Raw genomic sequence first — 22,907 nt, 5'->3', positions numbered from 1 at the left:
TTTTTAATTTGCAAAGCATGCATGTGCCTTTCATGCAGTAGAACTGAGTCAGCATTTCTGAGTCCAGATATTGCTATATGCAAACAAGATAGTCAGGCTTAAGAATGCTGTGTGGCAGACTTAGATCTCCTGAAACACTTGTGAATGAATTTCACTTTGAATATTGATGAATAAAAGAAGATACTTGAGAAAGGCTCCCCTGCCCGCCCCCACCCTCAAACACACACAAGAACTCCTCTTGCCTATTGGTGAGTGAATTGCCCCAATATAAAAGCACTGGGTGGGGAAAAGTGAGTTACAGAGTGAAAAGGCAATCCACAAATAATCACTCTTTTCTGCCTTTGATTGTGTCAGATTTTGTGTGTGTGTGTGGCAATTGTTTTCTTTTTTGCTTAGAAGAGGTTTATGGTCCAGTGTCTGTCAAGTCAGCCCCCGTCTTAAGCTTGCAGTTGTATTTCTCTCTGGAGTTCCTGGAGGTGATGTTATCTTTTGTTCACTCAGCAGTGTGGTCGTTCCTGAGAGCATCTGTCACTTTAGGCATTACAAGATGGATGGGTCTCCAGTGAACTGCTGGTTGAAGCAAATGGTGAAAATAAGAAAAGTCATGGGGTTTCAGGGTCTGCAGAGGGGACAGACAACAAGGAAACACTGTTAGAAATCAAGAGTAAGCTGAGCAATAGAGGAAGAGAGCAAAGATGGATCAGATGTCATTTTATAAACATCTTGGAAATCAGAATCTTTTGGCTTTCGTGATCTGAGGGAGACATCTGCATCATGGTAAACAATTCCATGCTTTGGATTTGCAAAATGTGTTTGAATATATATTTTTTAACCTTGGTAAAGTGTTGGGAAATAATCATAATGATACAGAATATATTATATGAGGATTTTGCTGTTTGGAGAATTAGTAGTCTTTTCAGTGTTTTAAAGATTAAATTAGAAATCTAAGCTTAAAATTTTTGTTTTATTTTCTCTTTTTTCTTTCCTTCCTCTTTTTTTCTAAATTTTCTTTTTGTAAACAATTGACCAAGCACAGACATTAAAATGAAAAGTTTTGGCCACATAACTAATATTGTTTACTAAATGCTTTTTGGCACTTTCGTAGAGGAATTCTGAAAATTCTGTGCTCAGGCTTTTGGGAGGCTGGGGACAGATTTTAAGTTATTTTCAGTAAACTTCAACTTAACGGGTTCTTTGGTCAAAAAAAGAAATATAATTGTTATTGATCTGTCAGAGCAAGTTGGAGATTTGTATTGTATTTAGAAATACATTTTGTTGGTGAAGGTCAAAATTTGTAAATCCTGGCTAATACAAAGTCCCTCCTGTGAGAGACAAGGAACAGGAAGGAGGTTGGCCAGGGAGTAAGAAAGAAGAAGAGGGGGCAATATGATTGCAAAAAAAAAAAAAAAAAAAAAATGATTTTGTCAAACTTCTTGGCATTTGTCTATGAAAAAGACCATAGGTTGAAAGGCAAAGAAATTAAGATGATTAGAAGCTTTAAGCTATACAAATGGTTGAGTATCTTCCTTCTCTATGGGTGTAAATAATAGATGAAAGAGTAAGAGTGACAACAAAGGATCAGGTCGTTTAAGAGAATGTGTGCAGCCTGAATAGGGGTCTGTGGCCCAGGGCCAAAGGTCTTAGCTTTGAGTGTAATTAGAAGAAAATACAAAAATGTCATTACTAACAGGTGAAGTGTGCAGCACGTGGCCAAAAATTAGCAATTTTAGACTCTGAAGCTATTGGAATTAGATTACTGACTTTTTTTTTTTTTTTTTTTTAAATCATTAGGGTCCTTGTGGAGTAATATGGTTTCATTGGCAGTAATGCAGTTTGACCTTGTTGACCATATGGGGTAATCTTGGGTTTGGATGTAGGTAGCAAGGCTCCTGCTGACTTAGGAAAAGATGTCTATTTATGTGTGGGCGGGTGGGATATATGTGAGTTTGAAAAACTAGACCTTCCATTTTTAATTATTTTGCCTGAAGACCTTCTTCTGACAGTAAGAGGTAAGATAAATACTTTTATTCAAAAAATCTAAAATTTTTTTTCTTTCTTTCAAGTTGGCATAAGAGAAAAGTAAAATGAAAAAAACATTTTTGGACAACATAAGTTAATTTTACTTCAAATATTTTAGTTCTATAAATATTCATATTTAGTTCATATAAATATTCAAGAAAGAAGTTAGTTTCTTAGGAAAATCCTCTTTTGTTTTCTTTTTAAACACAATAACAAAGGACTAGAAATGCTTCTGTGTTATCTATAAAAATCAATGACAGGTAGCTTTCATTTCACTTTATGTTTTACAGCTATATTTCCTATTTTCCCATGTAGTTTATATTGACCATGTATATATTTCCTATTTTCCCATGTAGTAGTTTATATTGACCATAATCTATTTAGAGGAAAGATAAATATGCGTACTATAATTTTCAACCAATTATATGCAATTATAATTATTTAGTTTGATATCTTCTAGGAATACGCTACTCAGAAGGGTAGGAAACAATAGCTCTTTTTCTTTTTGCAGGCTTATTGGAAATTATTCAATCAATATTAATTATGTTTTACATTTTTGATAGTTCTTTGAGTAGATAAATTTGGCCCGGGTATCAGAGATTATTACTCTTAAATTCCTTAGGTAAGAAAATTACCTTCCACTAATTTCATTCCTAAAAGTCACCTGTTGGCTTTTGATATTATGGTAACATCTGCCACAAATGCAGACTTGATAGACTTATTCAACTTACTTTTAGTGGGGAAATCATAAGAACAACGGAAATTATCCTTGAGTATATATTATAATTAGGAGTCATTATTTTGAGGCTATTGAGAAAGGTGGAGTATCTGTATATTTGCTCATTATAATGTATATGGAGTTGTAAAGTGTAAGACTTTGATAATTTCTAAGTGTGATTTTCAGAGAATTATAAATATTTAGATTATTATATAATATGTATTTGGAAATTAACTCATGTCTTTATATGTATTTTTTTATTTTTTATGTTTTTGCAGGTGCACAAAAAGCTTTAAACAAGTTAAAATCTAGGCAACAGACTCCCTGAAGTGTTGACTGCCCAACTTAATCATGACTGTGATTCAAAAATGTTATTAAATAAACCAAGGTATTGTACAATTATATATGCCCCTCCCCAATTGTTCAAGATCAAATTGTTTTAGGAAGTTGTATTTAAAATTTAAGTAAAACTACTATGTTTGCTCCTTAAAGTAAGTAAGAGCTCCTCTCCTTCCCTGCTTTCCTCTCCCCTCCCCCATCTCCTTATCCCATACCAGAAAGCTTCGGCAGTGAGTTCTTTCTCTACAACAGCCTCTGTATTTCCTATATACCTAAATTAAGTCAATAAGAATTCAGTTCTTTATTCCCTTTTGTTGATTATGATTTTGTCCTTCAAATTGTCTAATAAATGAGACTTCTAGATTATAGGCTTCTGCAGAAATACCCAGATTATCCCTATTGACTGCACATATTTGTCTTATGTAACACTATCCTGAGATGTATGTTCTAAAGATTTTATAAAGGTTTTTTTTTTTTCTATTTTAGGACGCTTTTAATTTAGAAAAGGAAAAAGGTGATGTTCCCCACCCCCCAACAAAGAAAATCAGATGCTTGCTTAGAACTGAGAATTTAAGGCTACTGTTTAGGTAATTCCTATCTGTCAGAAGGGGCATATATATCCTAAGACTGTTTCTCTCCTGTTGGAAGTTACAATGTGCTTAAATAGCCTGGCATTTCCAAGAGAGGCCAAAGATCTTTTCCTCTTTTATAACACGTTGTATCCTTTTGAGGCCAAAAAGAACAAGAGGGTCATTGCCACTTCAGCCTGGTCCCTGTTTGTTTCTTCATGGTGACCACGCAGATACTGAAACCCAGGATGGGCTTAACATTTGGGCCTGGAACATCTGGAAAATGGTCAGAGAGGGAGCGGAGGAGGCAGAAGAAAGAGAACTGTTGCATTTTGTTTCACCAGGTGCTAGGAGGAAGCAACATTAGCCTTTTTGATATGGGAGGCACATTCTGTGGACCCTGGAGTTAGGCTGCAACAATTGAGGAGGTCAAAGGACAGCTGAGTGGGGTCAGTGAGACACCATGGGGTGTATTTTGTTACTTAGTAAAAGGAGCAGCCTCCTAAACCTTAAAGGATTCTCTTGAAAATCTGTGTTGTGAAAAGGTTTTATGAGTCTCATGGCAAAAACTCCTGATTTATCTAAGGAATGCTCGCTTTTGTCTAATGGAAGGATAATCCTTACCAAATGTTGGCAATGTCTATAAGAGTCAATATAGGTCTGAAAGAACAATTGGAGTTTGAAGTGTACTTTGCTTTTCAAAATGTTTATCATTTTAGTGTTTCTCTCTCAGGAAGAATTTTGCACTGTTGAAATATCACCTTGTTCTTTCCTTGGAGCAGAAAGTGGTAGCGGGTGGGGAGTGAGGGAGGGTGGAGGGGGGAGAGGTAATCCAGGAACCTATATTAATTTAAAACTCAGTCTACAAGCTTTTGGCCTAATCTGCAGACAAGGTATTATTATTAAACCTTTAAAAACACCAAAACTTGTTAACTCTAAAAAGTAATCTTTGAATTTATTTTAACTTATGAGGAAAATGGGTGGCACATGAAGTATGTTTCCCTTTATTTAGTTGGCGATAGCTGATATAAGAGGCTGTCAGTTGACAAATAACCTTCAACCTTGTGTTTCTTCCTGAATGTGGTCAAGAAGAAAATCAGTGTCAGAGTCACGAATAGAGAATAAGAAAAGCAATACAATAAGGAGTTTTCTCTTTGAAGGGAAATGGAGAAGGGAAAAATCTGCATGTTGTAAAAGCTCTCTTTACCACAACCCATGACCTCAAGAGACCGCTTATATGATTGTGGATACCTTTGAAAGGTATTAGCCACCTGACAGGTTGTGAAAGGAGACTGTTAGAGGAATTTGGCAGTATTTTGATATTCCAGTTTATATACTATCTTTTATATTCCAATCTATACACATATATAGAGAGAAAGCATATATTACAATGTATATAATAAGGAAAGAAAGATAAAATGATAAGGAATATAATAGGCCTTGCTAATTTATAAATTTATGATATCTACTAATTGTGTGTGACTTCTTTTGAATTTTTGATAATCACTTGTGTTAAAGAAACATATATATAAATGTGAGGCTTAGCACGTAGTCTGCTCTTTTTCTATTTTCTCAAGGTTAAAGCACCTTTCAACAACTAATTTAGAAACCTAAGTATAGTGACTGATAATTGCCTAGAGAAAACCCACAGCTGTTTAAGTAACCTTAAAATTGTGGCAAAACTGACAAATACGATTAGCAATGTTAATAAGCTAAGAAGATGGAAAGACAGGAGCAGATGACAGAGTGGAAAGATGGAGGTAGCAAGAAATCATAAAAGAATAGAATGTTTAAGAAAAAAAAAACAATGTTCATGGTTGCTTTGAATTTACAGTGCTTTTTCTTTCAAGCAAAGTCTCCCTCTTTTATTACTTACTCTCTGAATTATCAGCAGAATGTGTGCTTTGCAGGTTGAATAATTCAAATACATTTGTTCAGCCCCTAATTCACATCTGATTTTGAAAAAAGACAGCTATTTGGCAATAGTATTTAAGAAAAACCATCAAGTTTTGCCGATTCTAAGGCACAATTTGATTTGCAGTACTTTTTAGAAGTCAGTTTTAAACGTACTTCTGTTTTACTGTAATTACTTTGGGAATTTATTTACCCCTCTTTGTACCCTTGTAATGCCTAGTCACTCAAATATATTATACAAGAGACCCTCTTTCTGGGTTTAGTGACCCACCATTATCAAAAACAAAACAAAGCCAAAAAAAACCCGGAGAAGTATTTAATATGTTATTATTACTAATTATATTTATCTGGCTAATGTTCATAGCCAACTTTGCAAACAACTTCTTTGGGATAATTAAATGGGGCTGGGTAAATAAGAGAAATTAGTTGAGTGTTAGGTGGAAAATATTTAGTTATCTGTGCCCGTCCCACTATTTAAAGCATCAGATGAAATTTAGAAAATTATTGTAGTATCTTTTGAAATTCTACTCTGCATTTGGGAAATTGGCAAGTTGTTTTTTGCCTCTGGTGTTTTATGCAGATTTTAATGATTGTTGTGATAAATCCCCAGAAGTTTGTTTTCAGAAACCTTAGAGACTATGAACTCTGAATGTGACAGCGTTGAAAGATGTGGTGAGCCACACGTTGGAAGCATTTCTTGTTATTTAATGTTTTCTGTTCTGGATTATTGACTGTTCTCCCTGTTGAAAAATTGGTCTCTGGTGACATGGTAGAGGTCACACGTTGCCTATTATTGTTTTGCTTCTTTGATCTTACACCAGGATTGCCTCTGGTAATTATACTAGTTCCAGAGAGTCTTGACAAGAGGTGTTTATTTTACAGAAGAATTTCTGGCATTTCAAGGAAGAAAGTAAAGATTTCCAGTGGTAACTTGTACTTCTTTGTTACAAAGGAAAAATAGCATTGTAATCATGATAGTTTTTTATCATTATTATGAAATTAGTTAGCATAGTACAATAACTGTTTCTAAAACAATTTAATATATATTGCATATCTGTAAGTATATTGCTAAAAAGGGTAAATTTTAGGATTAAGTTACTAGGGTTGGGTTTTTATTTGAATACCTAAAATACTTTTGACTTTACAAACTATCAAAAGAAATTCTTCCAGCCTGGCCAACATGGTGAAACCCTGTCTCTACTAAATAAATACAAAAATTAGCTGAGCGTGGTGGCACGTGCCTGTAATCCCAGCTACTCAGGAGGCTGAGGCAGGAGAATCACTTGAACCAGGAGGCGGAGGTTGCAGTGAGCCATGATTGCACCACTACACTCCAGCCTAGGCAGCAGAGCGAGACTCCATCTCAAACAAAAAAAAAGAAAAGAAAAGAGAAAAAATAAATTTGTCCAAATTTCCAAATTTAAATGTACAAAACTATTAAAGGAGTTTAAAATTTTTGTCTTTTAATCTGTTTGCACTTTCTAAACATCCTCAGCAAGAAGGATGAATAAAAATGAAATAAAACACTTCTGTTTTGAAGGCATGGTTAGCTTTGTGCTTTTATGGAATGTGCTTGGGAAGAGATACCTCTTCAGACCTGTTTAATATATAATTGGATAAGACACAAAAGCTCAATTTATTCATTTTTTTGTTACTCAGTTCCAGCATTAAACAAAATATATGTCCCTGAAAACTCACAATCTACTGGGGGAAGTTAGGTACTAGACCAAACTAACTATAATGGAGAGTGACAAATATCAATTTAAAAGAATAAATGAAATGCTCAGAGAGCACAAAAGAGAGAGAACAAGGATATATAATTGTTTAATATTTTGGATTTGAGACTCTGAAAACTTACAGGAAGTATGTTTTGTTTGTCTAAGAGTCATACATTATTCCCTCTCATCAGGCAATATTTTTAATAGAGAAAGAGCATGTAAGCAGAAATACAGTAACAAATAATTTTCTTATACAAAGAGTTTTGTCACTGTAAGAGACAGTCATAATCTATCCTATACAATCATTTTACAGATGAAGAAATTGAGCTTGAGAGCAGTTAGGGGACTTGTTCAAGGTCACATCAGTAGGGACACAGCCAGGCCTCTTAGAACTTAAGAAATCTTTTATCTCTCAATCATTGTACATACTCTAGAGTTGTACTGTTCAGTATGACAGCTACTAGTCACATGTAGCTATTTAAATTAATTACAGCTGGGCGCAGTGGCTCACGCCTGTAATTCCACACTTTGGGAGGCTGAGGCGGGTGGATTGCTTGAGGCCAAGGTTTCGAGACCAGCCTTGTCAGCATGGTGAAATCCCATCTCTACAAAAATTATGAAAATTACCTGGGCAGGTGGCACATGCCTCTAATCTCAGGTACTTGGGAGGCTGAGGCATGATGCAAGGAGAATCGCTTGAGCCTCCGAGGTGGAGGTTGCAGTGAGCTGAGATCATGCCACTGCACTCCAGCCTGGGCAACAGAGTAAGACTCTGTGTCAAAAAAAAAAAAAAATTAATCACAATAAAATAAAATTGAAATTTTAGTTCCTTAGTCACACTGGCCACATTTTAAGTGTTCAACTGTCACTTGTGGCTAGTGGCTACCATACTGGACAGTCCAGAATATGAACATTTTCATTATCTTAGAAAATTCTGTTGAGCAGTGCTGTTCTTGGTGTCAAAGGTCATCTCGTGATTTGTATATATGATTGTACAGTTTCTTAATAAATAAACTGTATATAGTGCCAAATAGCAGCCTTTGGAACTTTTACATTATTTGTTCCTAGAAACAAGGCTCCAGAATCTACTGTAGTGTCCAACTCCTATAAAGGAAAGAATGCATCTTACTTTTCTTCATATCCTCAGTGTGGCATAATGATATATATATATTTTTTTTTAATTTAAAAATAGTCACTGCTGGCCGGGCGTGGTGGCTCATGCCTGTAATCCCAGCACTTTGGGAGGCCGAGGCAGGTGGATCACGAGGTCAGGAGGTCAAGACCATCCTGGCTTACATGGTGAAACCCTGTCTCTACTATAAATACAAAAAATTAACTGGGTGTGGTGGTGGGCGCCTATAGACCCAGCTACTCGGGAGGCTGAGGCAGGAGAATGGCGTGAACGTGGGAGGCGGAGCTTGCAGTGAGCCGAGATTGTGCCACTGCACCCTAGCCTGGGCGACAGTGTGAGACTCCGTCTCAAAAAAAAAAAAAAAAAAAGGCGCTACTATGACTACCAACATGTTCTGCACTTTTTTTTTCTGTGCCAGGGATTATTCTAAAAGCTTATGGCCAGGCACGGTGGCTCACACCTGTAATCCCAGCACTCTGGGGGGCCGAGGTGGGTGGATCACAAGGTCAGGAGATCGAGACCATCCTGGCTAACATGGTGAAACCCCGTCTCTACTAAAAATACATAAAAAATTAGCCGGTGTCGTGCCAGGCGCCTGTACTCCCAGCTACTAGGGAGGCTGAGGCAGGAGAATGGCATGAACCCAGAAGGCAGAGGTTGCAGTGAGCTGAGATGGCGCCACAGCACTCCAGCCTGGACGACAGAGCAAGACTCCATCTCAAAAAAAAAAAAAAAAATTATTACTGTATGTAAAATCTCATGTATTTTCACAAAAATCTATGAAATTGAAAGTACTATCTCCATTTTATAGATGAAAGATTGAACAATTTGCCCAATATCATACTAGGAGTAGGTGGGTACAGGATTTGAATTAAGGTCATTGGACTCCTGAGTCAATGTAATTAATCCCTATGACAGTAGAATTTCTATAAATGCTGAGTGAATAATTGTTAAAATTTAGAAAGTGACATCTGTAAAGGAAAAGGTAATAGAAAACTAGGAAGTTATACAATTGTCTTTTTTTTTTTTTGAGACAGAGTCTTGCTCCGTTGTCCAGGCTGGAGTTCAGTGGCATGATCTCGGCTCACTGCAACCTCCGCCTCCCGGATTCAAGTAGTTCTCTGCCTCAGTGTCCTGAGTAGCTGGGATTACAGGCCACGGCGCCCGGCCCCAAATTTGTCTTTTTAGTACTACACTTGACACATGAGATTTTTTTGCAATTTTTTTTGTTTTGTTTTTTAGCTCATCAGCTATCGTTAGTGTATTTTATGTGTGTCTTAGAACACTTCTTCCAGTGTGGCCCAAGATGGCTTTGAATGTGACCCAACACAAATTTGTAAACTTTCTTAAAACATGATGAGATTTTTGCCAGGTGCAGTGGCTCATGCCTGTAATCCCAGCACTTTGGGAGGCCGAGGCGGGTGCATTACCAGAGGTCTGGAGTTGAAGACCAGCCTGACCGATATGGAGCAACCCCATCTCTATTAAAAGTACAAAATTAGCTGAGCGTGGTGGCAGGCACCTGTAATCCCAGCTAGTTGGGAGGCTGAGGCAGGAGAACCACTTGAACCCAGGAGGTGGACGTTGCGGTGAGCCAAGATCACACCAAAACAGCAACAACAACAAATTATGATTTTTTTTGCTTTTTCTTTCTTTCTTTCTTTCTTTTTTTTTTTTTTTTTAAGCTCATCAGCTATTGTTAGTGTTAGTGTATTTTATGTGTGGCCCAAGGCATTTCTTCTTCCAGTGTGGTCCAGGGAAGGCAAAAGATTGGACACCCCTGTTCTAGAGGGGTGACTAAATTCTTGACACCGCTTGGCAGGAATGCTTCCTACATGGTGAGTGTGCTTCATATCGTCTCCACTGAGAAGGCACGCAGCATCTCACTGCCTCACGTTTAGTGATGCTAAGCTCAGCCACTGGGTTCAGGAGGTGACAGCGTGATCTCTCCATTATAAAGTTCCCCATCAACCTTCTGTCTCATGGTTTCACTTACTACCATTGCCTGCGTGAATTTTTCATTAGGGGTTACAAAGTGGTAATTTTATAATTCTGTCATTCCTTGCCCCCCTCCTTTTTTTTTTTGAGACAGTTTTGCCCTTGTCACCTAGGCTGGAGTGCAATGGTGCTATCTTGGCTCACTGCAACCTCCGTGTCCCAGGTTCATGCGATTCTCCTGCCTCAGCCTCCCGAGTAGTTGGGACTGCAGGCGCCTGCCACCACGCCTAGCTAATTTTTTGTATTTTTAGTACCGACGGAGTTTCACCGTGTTAGCGAGGATGGTCTCGATCTCCTGACCTCATGATCCACCCGCCTCGGCCTCCCAAAGTGCTGGGATTACAAGCGTGAGCCACTGTGCTTGACCCTCTTTGACCATTTTTTAGCTGGAATTCTTCTTTTAAAAAAATTCAAACTCTCAATAATCAGGACTATTTGGTTACTTGGAAGTACAGAAAGAGCAGAATAAATGCTTTGCTCTTTTCAAAGTACAGAAAGAGGAGAATAAATGCTTTGCTCTTTTCTTTTCTGCTTGTAGTGCTCTGTTTTTGTCTTTCCAAAAGGAGCTCTTGCTTTTTCTCCTTTAGTAGTAAAATTAATTTGTGAATTTTTATATTTTAAATATGCTTCAGTCAGTTGGATCTATTCTCTTTTTTGTTTGGTTTCTCTAATCTTTAGCCTATGGGAGCTCTTCAAATAGTCTCCTATGTCTTTTAACGTGCTTCATTAGTTCTTTTTTTTTTTTTTTTGTCACCCAGGCTGGAGTGCAGTGGCACAATCACAGTTCACTGCAGCCTCCACCTCTCTGGCTCAAAGAATTCTCATGCCTCACTCTCCTGAGTAGCTGGGACCACAGGCACACACCACCACATGCCCAGTTAATTTTTGTTTTTGTAGAGACAGGGTTTCGTCATGTTGCCCAGGCTGGTCTCAAACTCCTGGACTCAAGCCGTCTGCCTGCCTTGGCATCCCAAATTGCTGGGATTACAAGTGTGAGCCACTGCACCCGGCCTTATTAGTTCTTGATAACCTTTGCTTTCTTGTTCAGATGTTCGAGGCTCATCTTGCATATTCCCTGCCCCAGACTTGGAACTGGTCATACCTTGAAAAAGCTTGATTCCTTTCAGTGTGGAAGGCATTAGGCCACTACAATCAGAGTATAGAAAGTGCTTATTAATAGTAATTGAATGTTATTGCTTCTCAGATTTTTCAGTAGACAAAGCTTAGAAATACTTATTTTAAAACTTTTTAAAAAATGAGTTACTACTTAGAATATGTACATCCCCATCTACCTGTACCACAGCTTACTTTGCTGTTAAAATCACACAACCTCAAATTAGTGTTTTAGATTCAGTTCTTTTTCTTTTAGCTTGTACATGATCTTTTAAAAGTCAGTGTTTTTCTTGTTCTTCCTTGTCATTTCCTTTGTAAAAATAGTTTTAAAAATTAATGTTTATTTGTTCCAGATAGTTGGTATTAAAAGAAACTTTTATCAAAACCCCAAGTGTATACTTGAAAATATATTTATACTTAGTCAAAAGGGGAACTTTTTTTCTTCTTCTTTTTCTTTTTCTTTTTTTTTTTTTTTCCACACAGGGTCTCATTCTGTCAGCCAGGCTGGAGTACAGTGGCATGATCATGGCTCACTGCAGCCTCGACTTCCTGGGCTCAAGCACTTCTCCCACCTCAGCCTCCCGAGTAGCTGAGACTACAGGCATGCGCCACCAATCTTGGCTAATTTTTGATGTTAGGAGGTTTTTTGTTTTGTTTTGTTTTTGGTTTTGGTTTTGGTTTTTTTGAGACAAGAGTCTCACTCTGTTGCCCAGGCTGGAATGCAGTGGCACGATCTTGGCTCACTGCAACCTCCACCTCCTGGGTTCAAGCAATTCTTCTGCCTCAGCTTCTCCGAGTAGCTGGGATTACAGGTGCCCACCACCATGCCCGGCTAATTTTTGTATTTTTAGTAGAGACGGGTTTCACCATCTTGGCCAGGCTGGTCTCGAACTTCTGACCTCGTGATTTGCCCACCTCAGCCTCCCAAAGTGCTGGGATTACAGGTGTGAGCCACCGCGCCTGGCCCTGATGTGAGGAGTTTTTTAATAGAGAGGTAGGGTTATTTTGTTGTGATTTTTAAAATTGTTATTTGGCTTTGTGACTCTTAGGCTCGTATCTTAAGTTAAAATTTCCTTTTCGGCCTGTCTTGCAACTGTTATATATAGAGATGAGGCCACATCAGCAAACAAACATTTTCTTTTCTGATTTTTTTCTTTGGCGGTCGGCAATTTTGTAGTACATTACGGAGTATCCATTTACCCAACTGGGCCATCTTGGTCAGTGGTTTAGTAGCTTAATGGTCCGAGTGATAAAGATATCACCTAAGAGAGCTGCCTGTGAGCCAAACTGATTTGATTCTACCCTGTCTTACCTATTTCCTTGTAGACTGATCTTAGGCAAGTTCCTTAACTTCTCTAAGCCTCAGTTATCTTGAAAATGTGAGTAATAATAGTGCTTGCTCGGCACTTAGTAAGCTCTCCATGGTACTCTTGCAATCGTTGAAGGGATGCTTTCTTTCACATTTTTTGACAATAACTACCACCACCACCATCACCAGCACCACCACCACCACCACCACCACCGTCACTACTACTAGTAATAATAACAACAGCTGCTATTATATTAACTGCCAGTAATGCCTGCCATTGTAACACGTGCTTCACATACAACTTTAACTACAAGTCAGACTATATATTCTGAAATCAATGCTTTAATTGTAAAAAGTATTTGAGAGTTAAGGGAAAATTTTATCACTGCGGAGGGCATTTCTCTCTCTCTCTGCTGTATACTTTTTAAAATTTTTTTTGAGACAGAGTTTTGTTCTTGTTGCCCAGGCTGGAGTGCAGTGGCGTGATCTCAGTTCACTGCAACCTCTACTCCAGGGTTCAAGTGATTCTCCTGCCTCAATCTCCCTAGTACCTGGGATTACAGGTGCCTGCTACCATGCCTGGCTATTTTTTGTGTTTGTAGTAGAGATGGGGTTTTGCAATGTTGGCCAGGCTGGTCTCATGCTCCTGACCTCAGGTGATCTGCCCACCTTGGCCTCCCACAGTGCTGGGATTACAGGTCGGAGCCACTGCACCCGGCCTCTCTGCTATGTACTTAATAAATACTATAGAAGTACAGTTTTAATAATAGAGTAATTATTAACTATGAAATATTTCACAAAAAGGAAATGAAAACATACAGATTAAGGAGTACTGTCCCTCAGAGTGCATTCCTACTCTTTTCCATTTTCAAAAGGCAAAAGAGGATTGAGGAGAGGCGTGGAAGCATTAGTGGGCAGCTGTTTCCCCAGCTACTCTTTTTTTTAAAATTTTTATTTCCAACCTCTGTAGCCCCCCTTCCTAAAGTCATCGGAGATAGAGGCTACCTGTTTTACCCACATCCCCATTCTGCAATTTTTCTTTCTGTGGAAAAAGGGAAAAGGATAGAGCAGAAAGGCTGCAAACCACAATGTTGTGGTGGTTTGTAGTTGATCCAGTCTGCATTTTGAGCAATGAATTAGTGATGCAGAAAGACTTGCTCATATTTTTTACTGTCCTTTTCTTAGACATTTTCTCAAAGTCACAGAAGTGCTTTTTCGTATCTCAGAGGTCTGTAGTGCTATGACAAAATATTTAATATAGTTTGTCCTTTTGTAATTTTACAATAAAAAATATGGAAAAGCAACGTAATGGAGTCTTATAAACTTGATGTCAGCCAGATACATACAATACATAAGTATATAGTGGAAACCACAAGGTGACTTTCTGTCTTTTTTTTTTTTTTTTTTTTGAGATGGAGTCTCGCTCTGTCACTCAGGCTGGAGTGCAGTGGTGGGATCTCAGCTCACTGCAAGCTCCACCTCCTGGATTCACACCATTCTCCTGCCTCAGCCTCCCAAGTAGCTGGGACTACAGGCGCCTGCCACCATGCCCGGCTAATTTTTTTTCCATTTTTAGTAGAGATGGGATTTCACCGTGTTAGCCAGGATGGTCTCGATCTCCTGACCTCGTGATCTGCCCGCCTTGGCCTCCTAAAGTGTTGGGATTACAGGCGTGAGCCACTGCGCCCGGCCTTTTTTTTTTCTTCATAATTATGTCTCATAATCTACAGAAGTGACGTGAGCTTTTTGGGCCCCTCATTTCTTTGTTTTTGCTTTTTTTTTTTTTTTTTCCTAAAAATAGGCCATGTGCGGTGGCTCACGCCTGTAACCCCAGCACTTTGGGAAGCTGAGGTGGTGGGTGGATCACCTGGGGTCAGGAGTTTGAGACCAGCCTGACCAACATGATGAAACCCTGTCTCTACTAAAAATACGAACGTGGTGGCAGGCACCTGCAATCCCAGCTACTCGGGAGGCTGAGGCAGGAGAATCACTTGAACCGGGGAGGTAGAGGTTGCAGTGAGCCGAGATCGCACTCTTGCACTCCAGCCTGGGCAATGAGAATATAACTCCGTCTCAAGAAAAAATAGAGATAAGGTATCATTATGTTGCTGATCTCAAACTTCTGGTCTCAAGCAATCCTACCTCAGCCTCCCAAAATGATGGGATTACAGGCACAAGCCACCATGCCTGTCTAGAAGTCGCCTTTCTTTTTGCATTTGATGTAATGACTAGTTTCGAAAAGTATCTTTCTATCTTCTGCCTGAAGTCAAATTTATTCACATTGACTTCCAGTCAGGTGTTAAACCATCTCAGGCATGGGGGCTCTTTGAGATTTAGAGGAAACGGAGACTGGTGGATAATGCCAACAATTTCAGTGACCCTGAATACCATGGCATATGACATTTAGAATATATTACACAGATGTCCTTTGAACTCCAACCTTCTTTGGGTAGCATTGGGATATCAAGGGCAGAACTCCATAGTCAGCACTAAGGAAGTCTGAGGTCAGTTATGTAATTCTTTACATTACCATTATTTATTAATAATTTTTATGTTTATTTTTTATTTTATTTTATTTTATTTTTTGAGATGGAGTCTTGCTGTGTTGCCCAGGCTGGAGTGAAGTGATGCCATCTTAGCTCACTGCAACCTCAGGAGCTTCTCCTGCCTCAGCCTTCAGAATAGCTGGGACTACAGGAGCACGCCACCATGCCTGGTTAATTTTTTGTATTTTTAGTAGAGGCAGGGTTTCGCCATGTTGGCCAGGCTGTCTCAAACTCTTGACCTCAGGTGATCCGCCTGCCTCGGCCTCCCAAAGTGTGGGATTACAGGCGTGAGCCTCCGCACCTAGCCACCATTATCTTTTTTTTTTTTTTTTTTTTTTTTTTGAGACAGAGTCTCGCTCTGTCGCCCAGGCTGGAGTACAGTGGCCGGATCTCGGCTCACTGCAAGCTCCGCCTCCCGGGTTCACGCCATTCTCCTGCCTCAGCCTCCGGAATAGCTGGGACTACAGGCGCCCGCCACCTCGCCCGGCTAGTTTTTTGTATTTTTTAGTAGAGACGGGGTTTCACCGTGTTAGCCAGGATGGTCTCGATCTCCTGACCTCATGATCCACCCGTCTCGGCCTCCCAAAGTGCTGGGATTACAGGCTTGAGCTGCCGCGCCCGGCCTCATTATCATTTTTTAAAAGCCCTGTTATGTTTTTATTTGGAATAGAGTCAGCTTTTATTCTACCAAGTCTCAGCAGGGAATAGATACTTCCCGTTGTCTTCATCTGAGTATTGCTAATGCTCTTGTGGGATTGTGTATGTCTTCTATAATGGTGAAACTCCATTGCCCATTTTAAAATTAATTTAGGTTTTTTTTCTTTTCTTTTTTTTTTTTTTTTTAGGGACAGGATCTTGCTCTGTCACCCAGGCTGGAATGCAGTGGCACAATCATAGCTCACTGCAACCTCCAACTCCTGAGCTCAAGTGATCCTCCCTCCTCAGCCTTCCAAAGTGCTGGGATTTCAGGCATGAGCCACCAGGCCCAACCGGATTTAATATTTTTATTCAGTGTGATATTTATCTGTTGTTTATATATATTCTGTCATATTACTCCTTAAACTATAAGTTGAAGAGATTGAGATTATGTGATCCTCCCTATATAACTGAGTACTTTTTAAAATTAAACTAAAAAGGCCTGTTGGAGAATGTAGGTTTTCTAGATTTTCTTTTCTTTTTTTTTTATGAAAGGAGTTTCAGTCTTCTTGCCAGGCTGGAGTGCAATGGCGCAATCTTGGCTCACTGCAACCTCCGCCTCCTGTGTTCAAGCAATTCTCCTGCCTCAGCCTCCCAAGTAGCTGGGATTACAGGCAGGTGCCACCACACCTGGCTAATTTTGTATTTTTAGTAGAGAGGGAGTTTCTCCATGTTGGTCAGGCTGGTCTCAAACTCCCGACCTCAGGTCATACGCCCACCTTGGCCTCCCAAAGTACTGAGATTACAGGCATGAGCCACCACACTGAGAGGTTTTCAAGATTTTCAATGATGAAAGGAAGATAACTTGTTGGAGTGGTAATAGATTAAGAGGCGGCAATATTTCCAGACATTTGGTGCTCTAGAAAAAGGCTGAAAGTTCATATTTCAAGTTATTTCATTGTTCACAGATAAGCAATCCCATGGTTAACTCTGTGCTAGTTCCTGGTCCTTTTCTCTCTTTAGCAAAGAAGAAAGGTGAAATGGTTGTTGGATTTCGACTTAGATGCATAAACTAGTGGCACAGCCTATTTCTCCTCCAACCTCCACCCTGTTTTGATCACGTGTGGTGCTGCTGAAAAGTAAATTACTTTTGAGCTTTAAAAATTTTTAATGTTGCCGGGCACTGTGGCTCACACCTGTAATCCCAGCACTTTGGGAGGCTGAGGCGGGCGGATCACAAGGTCAGGAGTTCGAGACCATCCTGGCCAACATAGTGGAACCCCGTCTCTACTAAAAATACAAAAAAAAAATTAGCTGGGCATGGTGGCGGGCGCCTGTAGTCCCAGCTACTCGGGAGGCTGAGGCAGGAGAATGGCGGGAACCCGGGAGGCGGAGCTTTCAGTGAGCGGAGATCATGCCACTATACTCCAGCCTGGGTGACAAAGCAAGACTCTGTCTCAAAAAAAAAAAAAAAAAAAAAAAAAAGATTTTAATGTTTGTGTTGTATTGGTGGGGAGTCTTAGGAGCCTGGTCTAAAACTTGGTGTTTCAGGAACATTTCAGTTGACAGACTTTGTTGATTTTCTTCTATTTCTTCATCTTTTAATTGGGTATTTTATATACATATGCAACTTGTAATTGGGTATTGTACATTTTGAGTATAAGCTTTTTGTTAAAAAGAAGCCTGATAATTTAAATTCATGGCATTTTGGTTTTATTACCTATATGAGAAAAGTTGCCAAAATAGGACCCCGGCTTTTTCTCCAAATCATAGGAATCTCTAATAAAACTTTGACAAACCCAGCCACTCTGATGGAAATCACTGCATGCTACTCACTACCACCAGGAATCATATCAGAAGTCTTGTTTGCTATGTAAAAGTAGCTCAGGGGCACCGACATCCTCCACAGAGCTTTAGTGTGTGAGTCTGGGAAACTTGAGATAGAGTCGTGAATTCCCATGCATCACCTCTTCTGGGCTCATGAGTGGGCACACTGGGTGTTGGCACCCTTTCCTGATGAACACAGATGCATCCTCAGGGTTCTTCTCAACCAGTCCTCCAGGGACTCTCTCCAGGGAGTTAATCAGAGTTGGCATTCCAGATAAATTTTAAATTCTATCCCTCTCTTTGATAGAGGGGGGGCCTGAGATATTCTCAAAATTACCTGTCTTGAAATGAGATTTATCCAAGGTGAGGCTGTACAGTAAGTGCGGGCTTTGTCATCACATGGCTGGATCCTGAGTCCTGGCTCTATCCCTTGTTAGTTGAATGGTAGTGAACTGGTCACTTCGTGTCTTCAGGTTTTGGTTTTTGGTTTTGTTTTTTAATCTGTGAAGTGGAAAGAAGTCATACCTTCTTCAGAATACTGAGGATTAAATACAGCCATTTTTATAAAGTGCTTAGTAGACTATCTAGCCCAATAGTTCTCAGACTGTATTAGTACCCATTTATACTGTTAAAGATTATTGACCAGGTGTGGTGGCTCACACCTGTAATCGCAGCACTTTGGCCGAGGCGGGTGGATCACGAGGTCAGGAGTTCAAGACCAGCCTGGCTGAGATGGTGAAACCCTGTCTCTACTAAAAATACAGTAATTAGCCAGGCACAGTGGCAGGCGCCTGTAATCCCAGCTACTCAGGAGGCTGAGGCAGGAGAATTGCTTGAACCCAGGCGACAGAGATTGCAGTAAACTGAGATTGCAGCACTGTACTCCAGACGAGGCAACAGAGTGAGACTCCATCTCAAAAAAAAAAAAAAAAAAAAGATTATTGAGGACCCCATAGTTTTTGTTTATTAAAAATTAGAACTGAAAAATTTTTACAAATATATATTACTTTTAGAAATTATAGTAAAACCCCACTATATATGAACAGAGATAGCATATCTTATGAAAAATCATTGTATTTGCCAAAGACAAGTTAGTGAGTAGCTTATGTGCTTCCGCATTCAACCAGTTGCAATATCACATATCCTGCAGATTCTGGAAAACTCCACGTACCTATATGAGTGAATCAGAGTGAAAAAGACAAATAATATCCAAGTAATAGTTTGATGATATGCTCAGGAATGGACAGCTGACCCATTTCTAGCCAGAGATTCAAGGAAAAGTTTGCTGGGAAGTGGCATTCCATTCCAAATAAAAAGACCAAGGTTTCTAAAAAGAAGGCCTTTTGCCCTTTTGATTATTTGGAATGTAGACATGATGCCTTGGTTTGTCACAGCTATTTGGGGACAAGATCAAGAGTAAAAGTCAACACATTCAGGGGGATGGAGCAGAATGATAGGAAGAGCTCTGTTCTTGAGAGCACTGTTGAACAGCCGAACCAGCTCCTACAAGTCTTACCTACCAGCTCTGAACAAAAAAAAATTTGTTTAAATAGTTTGAAATAGTTTTGGCTCCGTATGGTGGCTCATGCCTATAATCCCAGCACTTTGGGAAGCCCGGGCAGGTGGATCACTTGAGGTCAGGAGTTCAAGACTAGCCTGGCCAACATGGGGAAACTGCATCTCTACTAAAAATACGAAAATTAGCCTGGTGTGCTGCCATGTGCCTGTAGTCCCAGCTACTTGGGAGGCTGAGGAGAGTTGCTTGAACCTGGGAGGCGGAGGTTGCAGTGAGACAAGACTGTGCCACTGCACTCCAGCCTGGGTAATAGAGTGAGAGACACTGTGTCTCAAAAAAAATTAAAAAAAAAAAAAATAGTTTTGACTTCATGGACCATTGAAAGGGTAGGGTCTTGCCCACCACCCCACCCCAGGACCCTTTGAGTATCATTAGTCTAGCCACTAATTAGCACCCAGTAAATTGTTGTTGTTGTTATTGTTATAAATGGAATTTTTTTTTTTTTTTTTTTTGAGACAGTTTCGCTCTTGTCGCCCAGGCTGGAGTGCAGTGGCACAATCTTGGCTCACTGCAACCTCCGCCTCCTGGGTTCAAGTGATTCTCCTGCCTCAGCTTCCTGAGTAGCTGGGACTACAGGCACATGCCACCATGCCTGGCTAATTTTTGTATTTTTAGTGGAGACGGGGTTTCACCATGTTAGCCAGACTGGTCTCAATCTCCTGACCTCATGATCCACCCGCTGCGGCCTCCCAAAGTGCTGGGATTACAGGTGTGAGCCACTATGCCCAGCCTATACATGGAAATTTTTATAACCAGCAAGTACTGTAGCACTATATAAATATTAGTGATGAGAAGTAAAGGTCATGGCTTCGAAGCTTTTTGCTATATACTTTCATGAAGCGTCCCAAATAAGATTGTACTTCAGATGAAGCAGAAGAAACCACAGAGTTTTTCAAATACTAGTAATACATAAATGAATTATTCGAGTTGAAAAGGCTCAAGTCTTGCTTTCAGAAATTTAATTAAATATATAACCATAAAGCTTTCATTTTTTTTTCCAGAAGAGAGGCTTTTTCCCCCATCTAGAGTAATAGATCTTTGTAAAGAAAAAATTCATTACTTACTTTGAAACCACTGATAGAGTTTCTAGGGAGTTATAGTAGCCTCCTATAAAGGTGTCATGGCCACACTGGTAACCAGGTTGGGATTCATGATTGACAGGTCAGTCTTGATTTACTGGTTGGAGAGCCTTGACTTAAGCATTTATTACTGTTATAGATACAAAATCCCTTAAAGGGGCTTTTTGAGTTCGGTTTGGGCTGTGAAGACAAAAAGCACATGTGATAATGATAACAAGTAACTTACACAAGCTGTCTTAAGATATCTGGGTAGTTCATATATTTCACATCTTAACAAGATATATGGACATAGTTTATATTAGCTCTACCTGTGCTTTGAGACATAGAACCTCTAATTATATCGATTTTATCCTTCTTTTTGTTGGGAATGGGTAGGTGTAGATCATGGGGAATTCGTATGCTGGGCAACTGAAATCTGCTCGATTTGAGGAAGCTCTCCACAACTCCATAGAAGCCTCACTCAGATGTAGTAGTGTGGTACCGCGGCCAATTTTTTCCCAGCTGTACCTGGACCCTGAGCAGCATCCTTTCTCATCTGCAGGTAAGTTTCTCAATCATACGTATTTCTGGATTCTTTCTTTTTTTTTTTTTTTTTTTCAGATGGAGTCTCCATCTGTCGCCCAGGCTGGAGTGCAGTGGTGTGATCTTGGCTCACTGCAACCTCCGCCTCCTGGGTTCAAGCGACTCTCCTGCCTCAGCCTCCTGAGTAGCTGGGACTACAGGCACACGCCACCAGGCCTGGCTAATTTTTTTGTATTTTTATTGGAGACAGGGTTTCACCATGTTGGTCAGGCGGGTCTTGAACTCCTGACCTTGTGATCTGCCCGCCTCAGCCTCCCAAAGTGCTGGGATTACAGGCGTGAGCCACCGCGCCTGGTCACTGGACTCCTTTTTTAAAAAGTGGGATTCTTTAGAAGTGGGGATTCCAAATCTTGGGACCTCTGAGATAAATTGGCTAAATGTTAGAAAATGCTAGACTTCTTTTCTTCAATTATGTCTTTCAGAACTGTGCATTTTTCCATAAGTATCTTTTTGTTAAATCTGCTATGATTTATTTGTTTATCCAGATGTCAAACCCAAGGTGGAGGATCTGGACAAAGATTTGGTAAACCGCTACACTCAAAATGGAAGTCTGGATTTTTCTAACAATCTAACAGTTAATGAAATGGAAGATGATGAAGACGATGAAGAAATGTCTGATTCAAACAGTCCACCAATTCCCTATTCACAAAAACCTGCCCCAGAAGGATCTTGCACTACAGATGGTGGGTTTCAGTTTTGTTTTCTTTTTGCTATTTTCTCTCTAATATTGTCTGACATATTTCTAATTATTACATGCGGTGCTCAAGTCTGGAAACTAGTAATTATGGCATGGAGAGGAATGAGAAATGATTATGCTCTCATTCACATTATCTCCTGTGACTTCACAACAGATGTCTGTAAGAAAGACAAGTATTATCATCTCATCTTATAGATAAAGAGACTGAAATTCACAGTTGTTGACTTCCCTGAGATGGTCTGTTTAGAATTGCCTTTGCAATTCTTGACCTGCCTTTGCAAAGCCAGGTCAAGGCTTTTCCAGTATTCCAAGTACTTTCTGCAAGAATGCTACTATTTTAGGACATTTTTTAGTGTTCCCTCTTCATACTTCTTTCTATTCCACCCCTGCCCTGCAGATAATCAGAGAGATATTAGATATTTCATATTTACTTTTTACATTTATTGTAAACACTCATCCAATACAGAGGATTAAAATATTTTATACATATTATAAATGTAAAAATTTATAGAGGATTAAAATGTGTATATTTTGATAATCCCTTTTTATTTATTAGGGTCAACCTCCTCTTCCACCAAGCCTTCACACTTTGTAAGAAAATCCTAGTATAAAGCATTTCCAGTATTTCATGGTTTTGGTGATATCATAACTTAAATTACACTCTCTTCCCTCCATTTAATAGTTTACTGTGCTATTTTCTGATCATCCCGGCCTAATTAATTTGTGAATAATACTTTGTCCAGATTAGCCAGAGTATTGTTCTTCTACCCAGAGTGACTTGGACCTAGGATGATTTCAGTGCATGAACATTTTGGAGTGGGGGAAATGGAAGGAGAAGAAAAGGGATATAATTTCAGAACATTCCTCTTACAAAGCCTGAAGTGCAAATAATTAGAGAAAAACTAGAGCTTCAAATATGGAAAGCCAGAAAGCCCTGCTTGGGAGTTTTATTTTCTCTTGACTTTTTTTTTTTTTTTTTTTTTTGACAATGTGATAAATAGTAAAGGAGTCAAAAATCCCCTACCTAGGAGATGAGGAAACCTGAGTAATTCTCCTGGGAGCTTCTACGTGCCCAATTCACTAAAGATGGCCTCTAGCAATTAGTACTACGGCCCTGCCTGTAGCCCATTATTCC

At 39.6% G+C, this 22,907-nt stretch overlaps 1 protein-coding gene across 4 annotated transcripts in view; it reads left to right on the top strand.

Moving 5' to 3' along the window:
- Positions 1-22,907, top strand: part of GREB1L (GREB1 like retinoic acid receptor coactivator) — a 296,235-nt gene that overhangs the window by 135,301 nt on the left and 138,027 nt on the right. For all 4 annotated transcript variants that reach the window (XM_001088999.4, XM_015121639.3, XM_015121640.3 and 1 more), the window contains exons 2-4: positions 3,016-3,125; positions 20,869-21,034; positions 21,561-21,758. In XM_001088999.4, coding sequence (XP_001088999.4) covers positions 20,878-21,034; positions 21,561-21,758 — 355 coding nt within the window. In that variant the 5' untranslated portion in view covers positions 3,016-3,125; positions 20,869-20,877. The remainder of the gene's footprint in view (positions 1-3,015; positions 3,126-20,868; positions 21,035-21,560; positions 21,759-22,907) is intronic.

Source organism: Macaca mulatta, chromosome 18 (genome assembly GCF_049350105.2).
Source record: "Macaca mulatta isolate MMU2019108-1 chromosome 18, T2T-MMU8v2.0, whole genome shotgun sequence".
In the NCBI taxonomy this organism is placed as follows: domain Eukaryota; kingdom Metazoa; phylum Chordata; class Mammalia; order Primates; family Cercopithecidae; genus Macaca; species Macaca mulatta.
Note: the sequence above shows the minus strand (reverse complement) of the source record. Positions and strands in the feature narration are given on the sequence as shown.